This window comes from Chelmon rostratus, chromosome 21 (assembly GCF_017976325.1).
Source record: "Chelmon rostratus isolate fCheRos1 chromosome 21, fCheRos1.pri, whole genome shotgun sequence".
NCBI lineage: Eukaryota > Metazoa > Chordata > Actinopteri > Chaetodontiformes > Chaetodontidae > Chelmon > Chelmon rostratus.
Window position 1 is genome coordinate 17,959,500 of NC_055678.1, and position 22,090 is coordinate 17,981,589.

The 22,090-nt window shown below is 41.1% G+C and overlaps 1 protein-coding gene across 1 annotated transcript; it reads right to left on the reverse strand.

Moving 5' to 3' along the window:
* Nucleotides 1-1,421: 1,421 nt before the first annotated feature.
* Nucleotides 1,422-16,433, reverse strand: LOC121625321 (myosin heavy chain, fast skeletal muscle-like). Its single transcript, XM_041963404.1, has 38 exons — nucleotides 16,230-16,433; nucleotides 16,006-16,149; nucleotides 14,029-14,185; nucleotides 13,911-13,938; nucleotides 13,696-13,810; nucleotides 13,474-13,566; nucleotides 13,321-13,384; nucleotides 13,139-13,237; nucleotides 12,897-13,000; nucleotides 12,673-12,811; nucleotides 12,440-12,558; nucleotides 11,656-11,805; nucleotides 11,413-11,583; nucleotides 11,012-11,318; nucleotides 10,828-10,922; nucleotides 10,611-10,698; nucleotides 10,401-10,518; nucleotides 10,208-10,331; nucleotides 9,770-9,906; nucleotides 9,387-9,642; nucleotides 8,618-8,860; nucleotides 8,362-8,538; nucleotides 7,317-7,462; nucleotides 7,139-7,229; nucleotides 6,672-7,061; nucleotides 6,456-6,582; nucleotides 6,247-6,365; nucleotides 5,761-5,957; nucleotides 5,502-5,685; nucleotides 4,570-4,735; nucleotides 4,221-4,345; nucleotides 3,826-4,134; nucleotides 3,537-3,740; nucleotides 2,696-2,821; nucleotides 2,344-2,514; nucleotides 2,046-2,246; nucleotides 1,825-1,956; nucleotides 1,422-1,439 (listed from the first exon to the last, which is right to left on the reverse strand). Exons 1-38 carry the CDS (start codon nucleotides 16,431-16,433, stop codon nucleotides 1,422-1,424), a joined length of 5,838 nt encoding a protein of 1,945 aa, XP_041819338.1.
* Nucleotides 16,434-22,090: the final 5,657 nt, after the last annotated feature.

Genomic DNA, 22,090 nt, shown 5'->3' on the forward strand with positions numbered 1-22,090 from the left:
ATGTTATTGTACTCAGTGATGGTCTGACAATTGTGCAATTGTATCTGTTTACAAATTTCTGTACTTTCTGTCTGAAAATGTGTAGACTGCACTCCGGTCCTGGCTTGTTGTATTATTTATAGTGTCTTATAAGCGCATAGTTGTACACTGTATAACTCCATGACACAATGGTAAAAATAACAATAATAATAATTCATTCACTCAATCCCTTCATTCATGTCTATTTTGCCAGGGACAGCCTAATGTTAAATCCATTTAGCCTCAGAATCAGACAGAATCAGAATCAGACAGACAGATTGTTAAAAAATCGAATTCCTGAATCAGTGCCAGAAACGGTGTCTATAGGTGAGCTACAGACCAGATCAAAAGCTTCCCAGCCTTAGTCCTTGTTTTAAAGTTCCAACAGAAATACATTTTTACAGTAATTACTTTCTCTACAAAAACTTATTAAATGTGAGAATGCATTTAACATTTTTGTGGCGGGGCCCTACCACCACCTGATATTTACATGCACTTCTGGAAGATTCTGAAGACCCATTTTTAAAAGGTGAACTTATTTACATTTCTGCTGTGTTTGAGTAAAACATCAACACTTATCGGCTGTTGCAGAATATTTCCGGCCAAATTTTCCTTTGAGTTCCTTTAGGAATGAAAGACATGCTGATGAGTATTATACTTCCATGCAACACTTCAACCTCTAATCTGGGTCTCAGACAAATGAAATTCCTGTAATGATGAGGACAGTGACTGAGAAACAAAAGAAAACAGCAGAGAATACCTCTGTCTGAACTGCTAAACAAACAGGCTAGAGGATGGAGTGACACAGCTAAACACACGGTTCATCTTGCCTTTCTGTCCATATGCTCCTTTGATTATACTGGTCTAATCGTGCTTAATCCACTTCTCTCATGCTAGCATTAGGTATAGTATGTAGATGAGTGACAGTGAAGAGGGCGGCTATTTTAATGTAAATGTCAGCAGGCATTCTGCTGGGATCTGCCCTGATCTCTGCAAACAGATGCTCAAATTAGACGCAAAGTGCACACACTGAGGGGGGCTCCTATAAACTGAACACTCCTTCTACGAAACTGATTATCTGTTAGAGTGACTCCTCTGACTGGCTCATTAGCACTTCAAAGCTTCTACTAATCTGCTAATACACCAAGAACTATGATAAACACTCAGTTTCCATTCATTTGTGTTGCTATTCAGAAACATGGTTATGTTTGGCTGTGCGGTATATCTAATGAAAGACAATAATGTCTTTAGATGTGGAGAAAAAACAGACAAAGGTGATGCTTCACACCACTTTATTCTGCTACAGTCTCACAGCAAAACAATAGGTTTTGTTAATTCTGGTCAGTTTCTACTTGTACTGAGAACTTGCATAAAGGACGTCCTCTGATGCATCACTGCAAGGTCTACTCAGATTCAGCAGTCTAGCAGAGGACAGGACAGAAAGGAAAGGAAAGGAAAGGAAAGGAAAGGAAAGGAAAGGAAAGGAAAGGAAAGGAAAAACAAACTCAACAGGTAAATGGGAGGAAGTTACCTCATTCGTGATACAAAGCAGCACAGAAAATGAAGGAAATGTTCTTGATTGCAAGGGGAAAAGAAGGAGGAGTGATGTGATCAGGAGTGACTGTTAACTATTGTGTAAATAAAGTAGTATATCTACTAGCTGCTTTGTATTGTTGTTTTATTCATGATTAATAACTGCCTCAGATGTTGGCCATGTATCAAACTGTTCTCAGACCCCAGTAAGATTAGCCAACAACTTAACCAATAAAGATCCAAATAAACCAAAGTCAACTATAAATGTATTACCTTTCCAAACTCTCTGCTCTTGGTCCTCAGCTTATTGACTTGGGACTCTGCGATGTCTGCCCGCTCCTGTGCCTCTTCCAGCTCATGCTGCACCTTCCGTAGCTTCGTGAGATGAGCACTGGCCTGCTCCTCCTGCAGCAGAAGCAAACATACTAAGCTATAATCATTATTTAAAATATCAACAATCGTTCCTGTTTTCCTGGAAGTCAAAAAGATCTTACAGCTTCTTCATTCTGCCGTTTGTATGCCTTGACTTTGAGTTGCAGCTTGTCCACCAGGTCCTGCAGTCTCAGAACAGTCTTCTTGTCCTCTTCAGTCTGGTAAGTGAGCTCCTTCACTCTCCTCTCGTATTTACGGATTCCCTTGATGGCATCAGCAGCTCTTTTCTGTTCACTCTCCACTTCAACCTCCAGTTCACGTACCTAAAGAAAAGAAAGTCCAAACCACACAAACACAAACTCGGTTGTAATTGTTGTTTTCTGCAATGCCACATTAATCTCATTTGGGCAAGTGTGATACCCGAGTTTCCAGTTTCTGGAGCTGTTTCTTGCCCCCCTTCAAAGCCAGGTTTTCAGCCTCATCCAGACGGTGCTGCAGATCCTTCACAGACACCTCCAGGTTCTTCTTCATCCTCTCCAGGTGGCTGCTGGTGTCCTGCTCTTTCTTCAGCTCCTCTGCCATCATGGCTGCCTGCGGTGTAATATTTGTCATTACAAATACCTCATCAGTGCTCATCATCAAGCTGACCTGACAACAGCATCAACAGAGGCAACCAGGCTGCTTAACAGTTACCGTGGTTTCCTGACGTTACTAATCATACTATTATAAACCTGTGAGCAGTACAACTAGAGGGAGAGTTCAGAGCACTTACATCAGTGATCGCCTTCTTGGCTTTTTCCTCCGCATTGCGAGCCTCTTGGATAGCATCCTCCACCTCGCTCTGCAGCTGGCTGACATCTGCATCCAGCTTCCTCTTGGAGTTGAGGAGACTTGTGTTCTACAGCCAAAGGATGGTTAAGAAACTGTAAATAAATGGTGTCTAATGTTTCACAAAGTTATGCAACATTAGCATTTTGGCTTTCTGGGGACCTCACAAATTCACAATTCAAATTATATTATTAATTTTTCTTTTAGCTCTGGTTTTGGTCTCCACCAACTCCAGAGAAATATATCTGACTCTTCAGCAGTAAATGCTCCACTATGATCACCAGCTAGTCTCTAACTTTGTCATTCGGTTGTTTGGTGCCTGCAGGTAGATCACAGTGGGTTTATCAATGAAAACAGCTTCCTTCTGCAGCTGGAAACAAGGCTGATGGGATCAGTGAGACTGAACCACGTAAAACCAAAACAATGAGCTGAAAGAGGCTACATTGGTTCATAGAACCGCAGAGAAACCGCAGAGCTGGCTGATATTCCTCTGTGTGTTTGTCACTTGTGCAGCTTTAAAGAGTAATTGCCAGTTAGGGGCAGGGAATGTGTGATGTAATGAGGTGGGTGTGTTGCATAGTCTGCATGACTGCTGATGGACCCTTTTCTTTGGCTCTTTAAGCTCAACTTTTGACAAACAACACAGACAGATCAAGTAACTGTTGAGATATTCTTCATTAGCAACCCCGACAGATATGCAGGATCATCATCACTTGTTTGTTTTGAACGATCATTTTCATCATGGTGCTGTCCCCTTATCGATACACTGTGATAATGTCGCCCACCTGGGAGTGCAGTAGCCCGACTCTCTCACAGGCATCAGCCATTTCCTGTTCAGCTAATTTGCGGCTTCTGTCTGACTGTTCCAGAGAAGCCCTGAGCTCCTCCACCTCTGCCTGCATCAGGCAGCTCCTGCGCTCCACCATGGCCACCTGCTCCTTCAGGTCCTCTTGGCTCCGCAGTGCCTCATCCAGGTGAAGGGTTTGTTCCTGCAGAGAGGCAAGCAGATTTCCGCAAAATGGGTTTTAAAATCTAATATTCTTGTGTTGAAGCTGCCACTGAACAATATTTTACTTTGAGGTGGGCTTGGATGTTCCTCAGCTGCTTCTGGGCTTCAGCTGCCTGCCGATTGGCGTGGCTCAGCTGAATCTCCATCTCATTGAGGTCAGTCTCCATCTTCTTTCTGATTCTCATGGCATCGTTCTTGCTGCGTGTCTCAGCATCTAAGGCGGACTGCATTGTTTCCACTACGCGCTGGTTGTTGCGCTTCATCTGCTCGATCTCTTCATCCTTCTCAGCCAGCCTGCGATCAATCTCTCCTTTCACTTGAGTGAGCTCCAGCTGGACACGCAGAATTTTGGACTCCTCGTGTTCCAGAGAAGCCTGGAGTAGAGATGAAAATAAGTATACGCTGATGAACGTAGGAATGTGCCGCGGTGTAAATAATTTCTTGATATTTCAAAAGTTACCTCAGCTTCTTCCAAAGCTGTCTGAATCTCGGTCTTCTCCGTCTCAGTTTGTTTCTTAATCTTCTCCAGCTCATGGATGGCTTTACCATTCTCTCCGAGTTGTTCAGTCAAATCAGATATTTCCTCTAAATATGTAAACATGTATAACACTTTCTCAATTAGCAAACAAAACAAACAAAAATGTGTTGTCCTAATCATGTCAGATCTTTGAGGTATGCAACATAAACTGACATATGAAGTGTTAATTTATTGGTGTTCATTCAATATAATCTGATTAATTGTCATTAAATTCCCAGATGTCCCTTCCTTTTAAGAGAACGTAAATTTTTTGCCAGTATTATGTACATACGTTGCAGGTTTTTATTCTCTCGTTTGAGGACCTCAAGGTGCTCCAGAGCTTCCTCATAAGAGTTCTTTATTTTGAAGAGCTCAGTGCTGAGGGATCGAGACTCCTTCTGTGCTCCATCCAGCTCAGCTTGACTCTCTTCATACTTCTGCTTCCACTCGGACAGAATCTAAAGAAGACACCAATGAATGGTTTGGCTATGGATGGTTTGTCTGATTTTGTAAGTGATGCATGACAGTTGTTGCTCATATTAACAACCCAGTTCTACTATATTCCAAATTAACTTCTGTTGCTGTATGAAGTGGTCACCCAACATCAAATTTTGTCTGATTTACCACATAACAGGTGCAGCAAATGTGCAGGCTTTCATTACACTCCAAGCTAGATTCCTGGCTGACTGCTTTCAATCTAAACAACTGCAGATATTAGCTGCAACCTGTGCAGGATGTGCTCCCTGTCATTTGGCTGTTTTGACTGCTTTCTTTCTTTTCTGGCACCCTGATTTCCCTTTTCTGGGTAAAGACATGCCTCACAGCACATGCTGGTGCACATTCCAGCATCAGCAGGCCGGCTAGATCAAATGCATTTAGAGACCAATCCTAGTGCGTGGACTAAACCATTTTCTGCCTTTTATAAGGGGTGAGAGGGACATTGGAGAGAGCTTCCACAATTTTTTTTTTTTGGTACAAAGTTCAGTCCTTCAACTGATTTATTCAGCCAATTTTATTTTAGTGAGGACAATAACTGCTTGGACTTCTGTTTGGGTCCAAGTCACTGGTATGATCTATGGTCTGGTATGGTCTATATCAATCAACAAAAGGGACAAGCAAAACAAACCGTTTTGAGAACGATAACGTTGCAGATTTGGACTGTTACAGCTTGTGTGGCTTGTTGTGATTGTCTAGCACAATTAATATGCAGGATGTCTTTGTTACCTTATCAAAGCTTCTCTGCTTTTTATCCAGGCCAGCTGCATGAGCATTTGCCCTTTCCACATCAGCCATGAGGTCCTCCACCTCTCCTTGCAGCCTCTGCTTTGTCTTCTCCAAGGATGAGCACTTGGCATTCACAGCCTCAATGGCCTCCTCAGCCTCCTGCAAACGTTGGGCAAGCTTTTTCCTGAGCAGAACAAAATGAAGTATGAGTAATTATTGTCACTTTTATAATATCTATGTGTGTGTAAACAACTCTCACTTGGCCTCCTCCAGTTCATCATTGCGCTGGATGGCATCAGTCTCATATTTAGTCCTCCACTGGGCTACCTCACTGTTGGCCTTGGACATTGCTCTCTGGAGCTCAGCCTTGGCCTCCTGCTCCTCCTCAAACTGCTCCCTCAGCAGATCACAGTCGTGTCGGGCAGATTGGAGAGCGTGAGCGAGGGCATTCTTAGCCTAACAGAGAGGCAGGTTTGGATTTTAGCTGTATACACTTTGATATGGCTAAAGCAGCCTTTATGCAAAGACTTAGGTGATAACATGAAAAGATCCAGTCTTCATGTGAAGCTAAGCTAATCGCTTTGAGGCATAATAACTTAGCCAGGTAACATGGTTGCCTAGCTGAGCTTACAAGTTCAAACCTTTCTAGCTGCCTAGGGGAATGTTAGTTAGTTAGTCTACTGACCTTCAAACATCATTGATGTCACAGGCATTGTTTATTGTACAGTGCAGTAATGCAACAAACCTTTGTTTCTTCTTCAACCTGCCTCTTCAGTTCTTCATTCTGCTGTGTGGACGCCATCTTAGCCCTCAGCATCTGAGAGAGTATCGCTTCTTTCTCCTCAAGAAGACGAGAAAACTCACCTGTTCAGAGGTTTCAGAACACAATGTAAGAAAATAGAGAAGTATTTGACTCCAGAAGTCCGTTTAACAAGATTTAATTGTGCTTCGTACCATTTTCATTCTGAAGCTTTGCCCTTTGAGCATTTATTTCAGTGATCAGACGAGTGTTCTCATCGTATTTTGTCTTGTATTCACTCAGTTGGTCTTCCAGAGAGTGACACATCTTCTCATAATTAATCTGTAATAATTATTAAATAATTGAAGGTAAATTGTTACTTTTACCTTGACATATCGAATATGTATACTATCTATACTGGTGTAGCTTACCTTTGACTTGACCATGACCTCTATGTTGGCAGACAGATCATCAATCTCCATCTTGAACTCACTCTTCTCCTTCTCCAGCTTCTGTTTGACCCGCTGAAGGTTGTCAATCTGCTCTCCCAGCTCAGCCACACTGTCAGCATGTTTCTTTCTCAAAGCTGCAGCGGTGGCTTCGTGGTGGAGGGTCGACTCTTCGAGGTCGCGTCTCAGTTTCTGAAACTCGACCTCTCGCTTCTTGTTCATCTCTACCTGAGCAGTGGTAGCTCCCCCGGCCTCCTCCAGCCTCTCGCTGATCTCCTCGAGCTCCCTGGAGAGATCGGACCTTTGCTTTTCCACCTTAGCCCTGGCCACACGCTCCACTTCGATCTCCTCTTCCAGCTCTTCAATGCGTGCCTGGGTAAAGCGGGAAAAACCCAAGATGATTCCTTGACTTGGAGCACAATATCAGCTGAACCTCAAGTTTCAAGTACCTGAAGCTCCTTGATTCTCTTCTGAGACTGTACAGCCACACTCTGCTCATCCTCAATTTTGCCAAGAAGTTGGCTGAATTCAAAGTCTTTCCTGTCATTCAAAATGAAAGCATGTGATTAGAGAATAAATTAACTACTGTACTTATCATTACGCTTACACTGCTGCACCAATACATACTTTTTCAGGTGTGCCTCCAGCTGTTGCTTGTCATTTTCCAAATCCATTATGGATTCTTGAGTTAGTTTCAGATCTCCTTCAAGCTTTCTTTTGGCCCTCTCGACATCCATCCGTACCTTTTTCTCTTGTTCCAGAGAGCCTTCAAGCTGACACATTGACGCAATTTCAGTAAAATTACCAAATCCTGCATTTGTTGATTTCTTTGGCCACACAGCACAACAAGCTCTAAACACAACAATGATAATCTTTGTACCGTTGATATGGTGACACAGAGCAAGTAAGTCAAACATTCAGTCTTATTTCTGCTCTGTTTTGGTCTCTACCAGCTCTAATATGAGCTGAATATTTCCATCTGCTAAATCTCCACATGTTCACCAGCTAGTTGCTAAATTTTTCTGCCCGTGGTTGCTGGGAAGGTCACACACAGTTGGTTTTTAGAGCTTTTTCACTCAAAACAGCTGCCTGTTGCAGTGGAACAATAGTGATGAGAAAACAGTGACAAAAAAAGGAAAGTTGTGGGCTGTACAAACCAAAACAATGACCTTAATGATGCTGAAATTCTCTGTACAGCTGAGGGGAACTGGAGTGTCAGATGATAATTCAACTCCACTGATATCGTCTTGTTCAGTCAACACATTCTTCCTTCAAAAACCTGCACATACAATACCCACAATGCAACTTGACAGCCAACAGTCCACAGAGATTCTGGTGTGTTGTGCTAGTAGTGGCTAATGTAGCCGTGAACTGGTAGCCTCAAGCAGAGATGAGTCGCACACTACAGAACTCTGGTTAGCTCACGTCTTTCTCACTCAACACCTTAAATGTTCTTTACTTTCAAAATCGTAGTCTTCAGCCCCAACTGACATTTATCAGACTTCATGGAGACACAAAAGGTTTTATACAACTCTTTTTACATAAGCAGCAGTACTCCCTAACACCTGTAAACAGACTTTGATGTGTACAATTGGTGGAGTACCCCTTTAAAAAAGAGCACCTTTAATTTACACTTGCTATGATTTCCAGAAGGTAACTGCCATACACTTACATCGTCAACTTGTTGCTCCAGCTTTATCTTGGCTTTGGTCAAAGAGTTGACTTTGTCTTCCTCTGCTTGCAGGTCCTCCAGTGTCTGCTGGTGGGCCTCCTGCAGGGCTAACTTCTCCTTAGATAACCTGGTGATGGTATCATCAAGAGTAGACATCTCCTCAGTCAGATTCTTCACCTGCATGTGAAACAAAAAGTAATTTGTTAGTGTTTAAATGTTTGGGCTTGGTGTTCATGACTATGCAGCAGATACACACCTTGTTTTCAGTGGCATGTTTCTCCTTCTCCACTTTAGCCAAGGTGAGCTCCAAGTCATCAATGTCTTTCTTCAGCTCAGAGCACTCGTCCTCCAGCTTCCTCTTCTTGGCTGTGAGCTCAGCGTTCACCTCCTCCTCATCTTCCAGTCTCTCGCTGAGTTCTTTGGCCTTGGCCTCCAGCAAAATCTTGTTCTTGATCAGGCCCTCACATCTTTCCTCTGCATCGGCCAGACTCTCACTTTCCTGTTAAATAAAAACACAATTTGCATTTATGTAGCGTGTAGTTCTACTATAGCCAGCTGCATAATGCATGTGGTGGATTCTGCAAACATGCATGCATGCCTGCAGGCCCCCATAAATGCGATTGGTTCACGGACCTAGAACATGCCTCTCAAAATCTGCCTATGGCTGAGATCACTGCACAGCTACTTGATGATGATTGGCTCATTGGTCAGTGGGAATCTAAATCAAACACTTCCTTTTCCACCTCCTTTCAAAAGGAGCACAAAACAGCACATGTCCTTGTGTAGTGGTAAATTCAGCAACTGAAAATGTTTTAAATAAAAACCATCATTTTCATCATGTCCTGCTTTCTTCTTCTACAGCAGCATTGTTGTGTGCTTGCTGTAGACTGGTCTATAAGAATATGTACACATAAATTGTTGTGGACAGTGCGCACACACCTGCAGAGGAAATCACACCACACGAAGCATGCAGGAGCCCCTACGTATGACGTTAACAGCAATATGTAGTTTATTTCTCTACTTACAGATTGAATCTGCAGAGACAAGTCATTCTTCTCCTGAAGTAGGGAAACCATTTTGGCTTCCAGTTCCTTCCTCTTAGTCTCAGCTTTAGCTAAGTCCTCCTTACACTTGGCAAACTCGACTTTCATGATGGCCATCTCTTTCTCAGTCTCAGCACTCCTCAACAGTGGCTTGATCTTAAAGTAGAGCTTCATCCATGGCCAGTGTTTCACATTCATGAAGGAGCGAATGTTGTACTGGACGACATAAATGGACTCTCTGGAAAGTGATGGAGTCGTTTTTTAGTTTTTGGGTTCAAAGTACATTCATATACTGCAGATCTATGGTATCTTAATGTACACATGACCGATGATCTTTGATTTGGATCTACCACAATTCTGATTACCTCCTCTCCATCATCTTCTGAAACTCCCTCCTTCTGAGGAAGCCACGACACAAGGCTTGAGTAATGGTGATGAGAGAGGCCAGTTTTTCATCCCTCATCTCTTCTAGTAGCCCCAGAAGTCCAGCTTTGAAGAACACCTTCAGGAAATGGGAATTTGGGTATATCTTGAGATACTTATGAATGGACAGTATTATGTGTCACCTCAAAAGTGTTTACATCAGTTCCGAATGGCTCTCTCCTTCATTCCATTGCACTCACAAAACCTGGCTCATTCTGACACTGCCACACACCTGTTCAACCACTGTGTAAAGTTGGGGTCAGATGGTCTGTTTCGCGCAGTTAGTGGAAATTGATGGATTCAGCCAGACAGTCAGGTGATCCCACATGCACTACAGTTCAAACACAGTGAGGTCCTTAGCCATATTCAAAATCACTTACCTTGGTATGTCCAAACTTATACTGCGTGTGATCCACATCAATAGACCCCAAAAGCTTTTCAGCAGCTTTCTTGTTGTCAATGAATTGTCCCTCAGGTATCACACTAGCATTCAGTACTTTGTACCTACAAGAAAAACTCTTGTCAGAGAAAAGTTTTTTCAAACTCTCAAATCACCAAATCTTTGCTTCTTACCTTTGCTTGAAATCCCCGTACAGGATTCGACTGGGGAAGCCTTTCCTACAGATCCTGATTCCTTCCAGCACACCGTTACATCGCAGCTGATGGATTACCAGATGGTGCTCCATAATGCCTAAAGGTCAGCCGGAGCAACATTATAAACTGCCCAACACACTAATTCAATGGTGTGATGGGAATGTTCATAATATGATGTTGCTGAAATACCTGGAGTTTTAGTTTCATTTGGAATTAGACACCTGACAAAATGAGGATGGGTGCTCTTGAGATTTGTCATTAGCTTTCCCAGGTTCTCCTGTTAGAGATAATAGGGTCATTACTTTGTGAGAGAAAAGCAGAACTTTTGTTGATCTACTTTATTATTTGTCTCAAAATCACTTATAGAAAGTTAAGAGGATTGAGTATAATTTTAGTATGGAGTTACCCGGAAGAGAGCTGACACAGTCTGGAAGGACGAGCCCTTCTTCTTTGCTGCTTTCTTAGTAGCACCAGCTCCGCTACTTCCTCCACCAGCAGTATCTAGAACAAGAAATGTTTTCATCCACATCATTAGGCTGAACCTTGAAATAAAAACATTAAGACAGTGTTCCCCTGTCTCATATTCTTACCCTCAGATGCAGAATAGGTAGAATATAGGAAAGCCAATAGTTTGAGGCAGGCTTTCTGGTAAAGCTGGACGACAGTATCATTCAGCGGGTCCTTGTTCTTGTCCAGCCAGCCTGTGATGCTGTAGTCCACAGTGCCAGCATAGTGCACCAGGGAGAAGTGAGCTTCAGCCTTGCCTTTGACAGGCTTGGGCTTCAGGAAGTTGTTGGATTTTCCAAGATGTTGGTCATACAGCTTGTTTTTGAAGGTGGTGTCTGATGCCTTGGGAAACATACACTCCTCTTCAAGGATGGAAAAGATGCCCATTGGCTATTGAGGAAAAAACGCTTTGTTTTAACACAAAAATTCACGCTTTGTAGGCATTTATTTCAGTGATTTTGTATCATCATCTGTACGTACTAACTTTTTCAATTAGCTCGATACAGGCAGCTAGGTCCATCCCAAAATCAATGAACTCCCACTCAATGCCTTCCTTCTTATACTCTTCTTGCTCCAGCACAAACATGTGATGGTTGAAAAACTGCTGCAGTTTCTCATTGGTGAAATTGATGCACAGCTGTTCCAGACTGTTAAACTGCAAAACAAACTATTTAGAGCATGACCATATTATAAATTCCAGTAAATACACTGTTTAATGCAAACTTACATCAAAAATTTCAAACCCAGCAATGTCCAGGACCCCGATAAAGAACTGCCTGGGTTGCTTGGTGTCCAGCATCTGGTTAATGCGGAGGACCATCCACAGAAACATCTTCTCATAGACTGATTTGGCCAAAGCACCAATAGAATTGTAGACCTGCCCAATAACAAGTGCCAGTCAAATCCCAACAAAATAGTGACCTTTGAATAATAAAACAACATTCTATGCCCAGTATTACACTGTAAACCATGAATGTGCAATTGTTTTGTCATGCCAATCTCAGTTTAAAGTAGCATTCACTGATTTTTTTTGTGAAATGAAGGCAGAGGAACTTAACAGGCTGAAATCACAGTCCAGCAGACATCGAGCAACATTAACATTCATTTGGAATGGATTTCTCTCCACCTGATGTATGTAAGTCCATAATTCACCCTCCTTTTAGCTTTAGCTTGTTTTCATCTACACCAAAGAGCAACATCTGGCTCTTTAGGAGCTGGCTGTTCAACTTTCTTCCTCAGCTAGTCGCTAACTTTGTCTGCTGTTTGGTGCTTGTTAGGTAGTGCAGTCATTGTGTCAGAGCTGTTTTGTTGAAGACAGCCACCTGCTGTGGCTGTGAATGGGCTTTATAAGGGTGGAGTTTGTGGGCCAGAAATCCAAAACAATGAGCTAATGAGAGTTTCGTAGAGCTGCAGAGTTCAGAATCATAGCTGAAAACAAGTTTATTGAGGTTAGCATTAAATATTATAAGGAGTGATATACTTTTGTAGTAATATAAACACGTAACAAGTACCTGCTGAACAGTTTGCCCTTTGGTCACATACTCATTCCCAACCTTCACTCGTGGGTAGCACAATGCTTTCAGCAGGTCTGCAGAGTTCAGACCCATCAGGTAAGCTGCTTTGTCAGCCACTGATAAAAAAAAAGTAAGACAAATAAGACAAATATAAAGCACACTGTGACAGAAGAGAAGAAAATCTATGCAGACATTAAAAGATTAAGGTAAATCCAGTAAATAACAGCTACCCTCTGTCCCATCTGGCTCTGCTTGCTCCTCTCTCTGCTTCTGCTTGAACTTCATATTCCCATAATGCATCACAGCACCTGTAAGCTTGTAGATGCCAATCCTCTCCTCTCCAGTGAAGCCGAGGGTGTCGATAGCGCTCTGAAAACACACCATAACAAGGTTGATATAAGGACCAGTGAATGCTAGCAGTAGTTAAAAAGAAAACATTGCAGATTTGACTCACATCTGTGGCCATCAGCTCTTCACTGTCATCAATACTGGCCACGCAGATCTCCCCCTGGCTAACAAATGGGTAGTCGTAGGGGTTGGTGGTGATGAGGAGAGTCTCTGAATGGAAATAATAATGTGGCAGTGAAATGAGCCTTCAAATATGAACCATTTCACTTAAGATGTACATGTACAGCTATTGCACAAATTTACATGTGACATGCAGTGACACTGTAACAGTGATCTCCTTCATGTTACCTATCAGCTCAGGCTTCTTGTTGGACATGATCTGGTAGAAAATATGGTAACTCCTCTCTGCAGCCAGCTGAAAAGTTACTCTGGATTTTTCCAACAAGTCTGTGATGAAAAAATAAATGAGTTTGAACAAAAGCCTCCAAAAACTCAACTGTCTGTATCTATTATTCTGCATTTTAACTCACAAGTTTCAATATCAGCAGAAGACAGTTTTCCTGTGGTACCAAAGTGGATTCTTATGAATTTGCCCTGAAAATGAAAAAAAGAATCAAGGAAACAAGGTGACACATCAGTTATTAGCACGAGCAGAATCTCTATCTTATCACTTTATCACTCACAAAACGTGAAGAGTTATCGTTTCTGACAGTTTTGGCATTTCCAAAGGCTTCTAGCAGTGGGTTAGCAGAGATGATCTGGTCCTCCAGATTCCCCTATCGAAACAGATAAACATAGTAAATGTAAAAAGGCAGTGATTTGGTTACAAATATATGCACTGAGTGGGTATTAGTAGACTGCTTGAGGCACAATTCTAAAAAAACATAAATTCATTATAACATTACATGTAATTTTCCAGAGACAGCAGTATCTTTTTTCCTGTCTCCAGAGCCAGCGATTGTCGCAAAGTACTGGATGACCCGTTTGGTGTTCACAGTCTTTCCTGCACCAGATTCTCCACTACAGAAGAAGATAAACACACCAGAAATGTTTCCTTTTTCCTTTTTTAATAAAAAATATCAAAGATAGGCTGTAGCATTTGCATCAACATGCAGCTTACGTGATAAGGATGGACTGGTTTTCTCTATCTACAAGAAACAACACCATAGTCATGTTACAAATGTACCATGCATTGCATCAGAACCTTGTAGAAAACTGAACAGAACAATTCCGTTTACCAGTAAGCATGAACTGATAGGCGTTGTCGGAGATGGAGAAGATGTGTGGTGGAGCCTCCTGGCGCTTTTTGCCCCTGTAGGCCAGAACCACCTCTTGGTTGTACACTGGGAGCCACTTGTAAGGGTTCACGGTGACACAGAACAGCCCAGAGTAGGTCTGAAAAATGTAAAGTAAAACATTTGTTGGAGGAGGGATTGGATGATTTGCATGTCCAAATATGTTTAGAAGCATAGGTTAAAGTCAGACTTTTTTATTTGTAGGAAAGTGGACCCAAACCATGCCAAGCCAACTACATGGAAGCATCTCCATTATTGGTTTCCCCTCTCATTTATTTAGGTTTTTCATCTCTCCAGGCTAGTGGCACGGGCATTATGCCCATAATGGACAATTACTGTACTGCAGGAAGTGGAGTCTGACTTCCATGCAGGAGACCGGATTTCATATCACAGACCATCACATCCAACTTTTTATCAACTGTGTGTAACTACAATCGTTCCCTGACTCTCATAACTCTACCCAAACAGAGCCACAGTACTGTTAAACAGACAGCCCCCTCACAGAGGACAATGTCTGAATGTTCAGCTTTACACCCCACATTCCAGCTCTAAGACAAAGCCGCAGTTTGCATGGCTTTAGTTGGCAGAGGCACACACAGACCCCACACACGGCCACCTTGCTCTACAATTTCACACATTTCTCATAAATGATTATAAAATGTATTCATCAAACATGGATAAATATTACATTACTGAATAATCCATTTATTTCTATGCATTATTAAACACTTTTAGCCATCACACAGTAGCAGGAACAATACAAGTGTCTACAATTGAGAACAGGCATTTCTCTGCAAGTCGTTAATTATTTCTGATCAATTTTGCCGTCACAGTGACAGGATCGATCAGGATCTAATGGTAAATGACATTTTGTAGTTTTGTACAAATCATAAGATGGATAGAAGATAAGGAATTAAGTAATCAACATGCATGAATTTTTAAATGGAGAGCACAAATGACTCATTTGAGAGCACAAATTATTACACTGAGAGCATAAATTAATAATTCGATTTTTTTTTTCCACACTGACCCCTCCCAGGCTCCGCACACTCAGAATACCTCACTGGATTCGAAACATCTCACTGCCGTTAAAAAATGAGACAGCTGGCTAACACTGGCACACAAATATAGAAATAAATAAATGAAATGAAATATTATACAATTTGAAAATTCTTTAAAACACTAACACTAAAACACTGTCACTGCACATAGTCCAAGGTTTCGCAGACACTGTCGTTCTTGTCTGGCCATAAGGCTGATCTGTCTGTAGGTTGAATATAAAAGCTGTTTCAGCAGCCTTTCAGTGACTGTATTTCATCCTGTAGTAAGGACCTCCATCACATTAAAATACCACAGTTTAAATACTGTGGACTACTACTGTGGTTATATCATATAACAAATACAATAAACCTCTAATGCCAACTAGGAAAGTGAGTCTCTCCTGATGTATTACTGTGCAGAAAAACATTTGCACCACTACTCTTTGCAGCCAGCTATTCAGTGGTTATTTCATCTCATTGAGATCCAGTGTATGCAACAAGCTTTATGTGCAGATTGGAGCACAATATCAGCTTGTTTAGATTCAGTTTGTTCATCAAATAGCATTATACATTACACAGTGAAATGCGGACACACCAAAACACTGCAGGACTTCTATTTTGAAAATATGAAAAGTATTAAAAGATGTGTATATATACATATAAATTTAGGGGATATAATTTCACAAAATCAAATCCTTAGTCTTGCCATTTGACACTTAAAGTGCATAAAAAGTAGCTACTGCTTACAGCCTTTGTCAGGGCAGATGCATTTTCAGCATCATACATACTGCAGCTCTACATGGGCTCTGATTATCAACAGCTCCTTTGGCATTGTATTGGAATGACCATCATCAACTACAGTAAATGCTGCATTACTCACATAGATCATCCACGCTGCATAACGCTCTTTGAGGTTATACAGCACAGCGGCCTCATTGAGGTGGGTCATCATGGCCATGTCCTCGATCTTGTCGAACTTGGGCGGGTTCATGGGGAAGACTTCGTCATCCTTCACTGTTACAACCTGCGAAGAGAGATGTGTCCTTCAACACTGAACAATATGGAGAGCGTATGGATGATTTGCCTCACCTCCAGCTAACGTACCTGTCCTGCATTAGTCTTAACGGTTGCTTTGCCACCGTCTTTGCTCTGCAGAGTGCCTTTGACAAACAGCTCCTTTGGATCCACCACAAACACTGCACTTTTAGCATCAAAGGGCCTGTTTTGGCATTCGATTCTCTCTCGTTCAGGTCTCCGCAAGTACGGGGCAGCCTCCCCAAACACACTCATCTCAGCATCAGAACTCATCTCTGCAACACACCCCAGAGGGGACTGAAAGGTCCAGGGTTAAAGGTTAGAACAGTGATTGTAACAACTGTAGAATATTGATATCAGTCATCATAATCAATACCAGCTCTTACCTCAGCGGGCTACAAAAGGTATGCTTACGCAGCCTCCACCTAGACACCTGATTCAGAAACAAAGAGAAATCCTGCCAGTTAAGTCAGTACCACAACCACACAACAATGAAACAGAAGCATGCCCTCACCAGCAGAAGTCCCAGCTGAAAAATGTGGATGGCTTTGACCCTTACTGCTTTTATAAGGTCCCTCTTGGTGCATTAGGAGACACAGCAAACACCTATATTTAGGTCAAAGCCTCTAATGAATGTGGGTGGAGAGAAGTGATTAGTTTGGCATGCGATATCATGGAGATGTCAATGAGCTTTTGTTATAAATCCGTGGCAGGGAGCAACTGCAGCTCAAGAAAAGGATGAATGCCAAAGGAGGGTGACCTCTGCCAGAGATGCTGAAATGTTCCAAGCACGCAGAGACCGGCACGCTGTTTGTTTAGCATCTTCAATGCTGTGTTTGGAAGATTATAACTAAATGGTACAATTAAGGATGCATCTCTACTACAAGCTGCTATTATAGAATTTCAAACTGACATATCCACCATATAAAAAAAACAATTTGTACATGTCAACATGTACAAGTTTACACTGGTTTACTGACACTTAAGTTACAATGTGAAGCACCCAACATGGATACGGATCATGCAATATATTTTTCAAAATCTCTTTTTTGGAGAAAGTGTTAACCAAAATAGTACAGTAGTACTAGTACTGCACACATGAACCAACACAGAACCTTTATGTATGTAAAAAAAATGATAAACAAATTAGAAATTATTTCAACACATAACCTCCCCTTAAACCGGAAACTAGCAAATGTGTTTATGCTAAAACAAATGGAATAACTTATTCATGAGTGCTGAAGGTATTGAAAACTTTCTTGCTGTTGTTTAATTCCTGCTTTGGTCAAGTTAGCCGTTTCCCAGCATTTCCAGACTTAATGCTAGGCTAGGCTAGGCTAACCATGCACACCCCAGCTCATCTGGTATCAATCTTGACTTCTAATCCTCAGAAAGAAATTGACAACTCCAATTAAACTATTACTTAAAGGTGTACCTTGTGTGATATTTCTGGCCTGATACTGTACATTATATATTTTGCCTATTTGAACAGACAATATTGGTGTACGAAGTCTTTTATCTTGCATGTCATTTTCATACAAAATTCAGGAACACTAAGCTGGAATATACCGGTATGTGTCATAGCAATGGCTTTGACTTGATAAAATCCTAAAATATATATAGGCAAGGATAAGTAAAGGTCGCTACAATCACTTTATAGGGGTCAGTTATTGTGTTCAAATGCATACATATTACAGGAATTTATTTCAAGAATACCACTGTCGCAGAGGCTTAAAAAGTGTTTTGAAATATTACACAAAATGCATCTGTGACCTCTATGACTGCTATGACAGGCTGATAAACAAAGGCATAGCTGATGAATCCCTCGATAGAAATTCCCCCAGGATCCTCCTGGGACGGCTTTAGAGATTACAGTGGACTAATGGTCGTGTCAGAGATTTGGAGTCCTCTCTTTTCTGCTGTCATCATTTCCCAAAGAGGGACACTGCAGGACAGTGAGGCCAATAATGGTCTGCTACTTTAATTAATAATACTTAAAATAAAAATTAAACAGTCCTGCACTATATGAGATGATGAGAAGATGGTATCACTCTCAAGTCAGTGCATTAAGTACAACCCTGATTCCAAAATAGTTGGGACGCTGTGTAACACAAATAAAACAGAATGTGATAATTTACTGATCCTTTTTGACATAAACCCAATTGAAAAAAGTGCAAAGACAATAAATGTAATGTTTTATCTCATCGACTTCATTAATTTTTGTAAATATTTGCTTATTCTGAATTTGATGCAGCAGCATGTTTCAAACAAGTTGGGACAGGAGCAACAAAAGACATGGAAAGATGTGGAACGCTCCAAAAACACCTGTTAGGATCATTCCACAGGTAAACAGGTTGATTGGTGACAGGTGATAGTATCATGATTGGGTATGACAGGGGCATCTTGGAAAGGCTCAGTCATTCACAAGCAAGGATGGAGCGAGGTTCAATACTTGATGGCATAAAGGATATTACTACATAGGATGAGGAACCTTCGTAAAACCACTGTTGATTAATACAGTTTGCTTGCAAATGCAATTGCAAATTCTGTTTTTATTTATGTTTCACACAGTGCTCCAACTGTTTTAAATGGGTTGTATTCAGCTGAAGCCAGTATGTGGTTAGCTCATTTTAGCATAAAGAGTGGAGGAAGTGGGATGCAGCTAGCTTGTCTGTGTTAAAAAGATAGACCAGCTACTCTTAAGCTCCCAACCAAGAATGTGAACTGAAATTGTGTGGTTTTAGGGGGAATTATCCATCCACACAGTATTTCTGTGTTACTTATCTGGCTTTAGCATGGATTATCATACTGACAGTGAACGAGTCAGTGGCCACTGAGGTTTTGGTGTAGGTTAGTGTACAGGTGGGCTCCTCTGAATTGTACCTAGCAGCCTCCGAGTCATGACAAGACTGTACCTGTCATGTCCCAACTCTTGACTCAGGATTAAAGCACAAATTGTCACTTTTACATTTCTATTTGTGTACATATTCAACACACTACTGTATGTGACAAGTAATGAACTTTAGAGGTGTTGGTGGGCACTAGTTTTGAACTTGGTGCGCAGCCATGCTAGCTGTTTCCCCTGCTTTCAGTCTTTATGTTAAGATAATGGCTTCAGCTCCATATTTAACACACAGACATTAGATTGATATTGATCCTCTGATCTCGCAGAAAGCAACTAAGCATATTTCCCATCAAGATTATCTCTAACCAGATCTGTGATTCTTAAACCCTTATTCTTTCTGGTATTGGCAAAATTGTATCTACATGCAGAGAGATGCTACCAGCCCGATGTTACACGTACCAAGACAACAAGACATCAATATGAGTAAACAACTCTTAAGTGAAGTGATGTCTTCAACCTGTCACTCATCAGTAATTTTCATGTCATGAGAGGGAGATTAGATGCTTGTAAACTGACAAGAAGGGTGCTAAATCATGAACAAGCAGCCAATGAACCTGCGGCTTACACCGCCTCCATCTTAAGTGTAGGCTACTTTAGGGAATTAATCAGGAGTGAGATATTCTTAGGGACTGTCCTCAAAGGGACAATGATGCAATGCAGATTATCACTGCAGCCACAAACTGCCTTTCATTTGCCTTTTTTAACTGGCGTGTGTGTTTCTATTGATTAAATAACTGCTTCAGACATTTTGAATATGGCCTCCTCACGAGTCTCAGAAAGCCAAAGTGAATGCAGTGGATTGCAACCAGAGTTCATTTTAATCTTTAATGCAACAGGTGGCAAAATCTCATGGCTTACAAGTTAATGTCAAGTCAAGTTCAAGTTGTCTAAATAAAGGGCTGCTAAGTAAAGGTCACGCAGTCCATTATCTGTCACAGATGCACTTTGATATCATTTAATGGACAGCTGTTGACAATTACTCCTCTCTGGGCTACAACTCATTAATTATCATCACTAATATATACAAGATATACATTTTGATATACTGAATAGATTTATGTAATGTATGTAAATTAACTTTAGCCATGCTGCTTAATCAAATAATAGATTAGTCTACATTTATTTCCACTCCTGCATATTGTCATTGTCTGACACTGGATGGTCTTAAATATTTAGTGGTTCATCTTGGATAAAGTTAAAAGAACAAAACTAAATTCAAGCTTTAGAAGGAAATTACAGCATTATAATGAATTTTCCTTTCCAATGAAAAGCTGGACCACAGCGCCCTCCAGTGTCACTGCTGAGAAACCACAGGTGCTTTGCGTCAAGACAGCATCATGCATTATGTGAACAGCACATGCTGCACCCAGGCAGCGGCAGACTCAAGCTGTATGAGGGCAGGGTGAAAGAAATTTTAAAAATGGCTCTAATGCACAGGGAGTTGTGATGAAGTTATGGAGAAACAGTTCCAAACTCCCTTAAAACTGTTCTATTACGTGCCTCAGATTTAAAGTATGTCTACTACACCTCTGTAATGAAACCTTTGCTTTACATACTAAATGAGTATATATTGCAACATTACAAAACACAAATTTTCCTTAAAGGGCATTAGGCACCTTCTGTCCACAGTCCTTCAATTCAACAAAAAAAAAACAACCCTGTAACAGTTAATAAAAATAGAAGAAACCTCAGGAAGAAGAACAGGACAGACAGACATGTAATAGATGTTGTGTGTACAGAATAGACAATAGTAAAATTACAGTTTGCAAAATCACATTGTTAGAACAATTTGTTATTCTACTACATTTATCTAGCAGTTTGTTTTAAATACAAAATGCATGCTAAAAAATAAAGATAGATTTCAGTTATCCAGCAGTCTATAAAGTGAAAAAAATGAGCTCCACTTTGAAACGACTGAATATATATGTCCAATTTGTCAACAATGCTTCTGTACTTTTTGCTCAGTGTAATTTTGAATGGAGGAGAATTTACAAGTATTTTCACCTTGTGGAATAAACAGTCCAAAAGACCTGAGTAGCCCTGCATCTTCTTCCACTGCCAACACCAACAATCTAAACTGGACACATGCCAGAGTCTCACTGAGGTCCCCAAATCACCAAATCTGCCCCTGTTCATGATCAGACAAACTCTTACTACCTGTTCCAAATGAAGGAATATAGTAGCCTGACACTCAGTTTTAAACATTGCAAATTCCAGAAGTCGTCAATTGGACGTAGCCTTAAGCTAAATTTGACAACGTTATTGGTTGATAGTGGTAATGAGCTTGTGAATCTCAAGATTCAAATGCTTATCTAAAATTAAGGAAATGTTCATGTTTAAATGTTTTTAGACTTCTTAAGTATCACTAGCTGACTAGCTCACAACTTCTGGCTTTCAGTAACTAGCCTGATATTTCTTCCATAATCAAGAAGCCACTTCCGGTCTGCCCGTGAGTGAGCGCGCAGGGCTAATCAGTCTGAAGCTAGTACACGTTTGTCAGCATCATACAACGAGTTTGTTAAACTATACGAGCGTTTACTTTGGGATATTGCCGTTCTGTGCTTGCTAGAAAGGGGTTTCTGTTCGTATATAAAAAAAAATAAAATCCAATTAGTCGGGAATATACAGTGAAAACGATGCTATGTAGCCCAGTTTCTCCAAGTTCTGAGACTTGAATTTTTAAGCAATGTTGAAGGATTACATAGGCTGAAAAAAGATGCTATCTCTTCTTTAAACCTTCACCAGGTAATCTTAAAGATGTACATACACCAAGCTGCAGACGAGGCCCTGAAAAGCTCACATTCTGGATAGGCGGGTTTGGTAAATGACTGCTCAGCTGGCAGGATGACTACACCACGAGCAACTCTTGGTCACGTGCGATTGACAGTTGTCATGGCAACCGTAAACTAGCAAGTGTTCGCTGCTGGTTGAGCCCCTCTTCATCTTGTAGCACTCTGTATAAAACTAGACTAAACTAACTAACTATAGAACATTACATTTTCTGGACTTGGATATTGACAGAAAA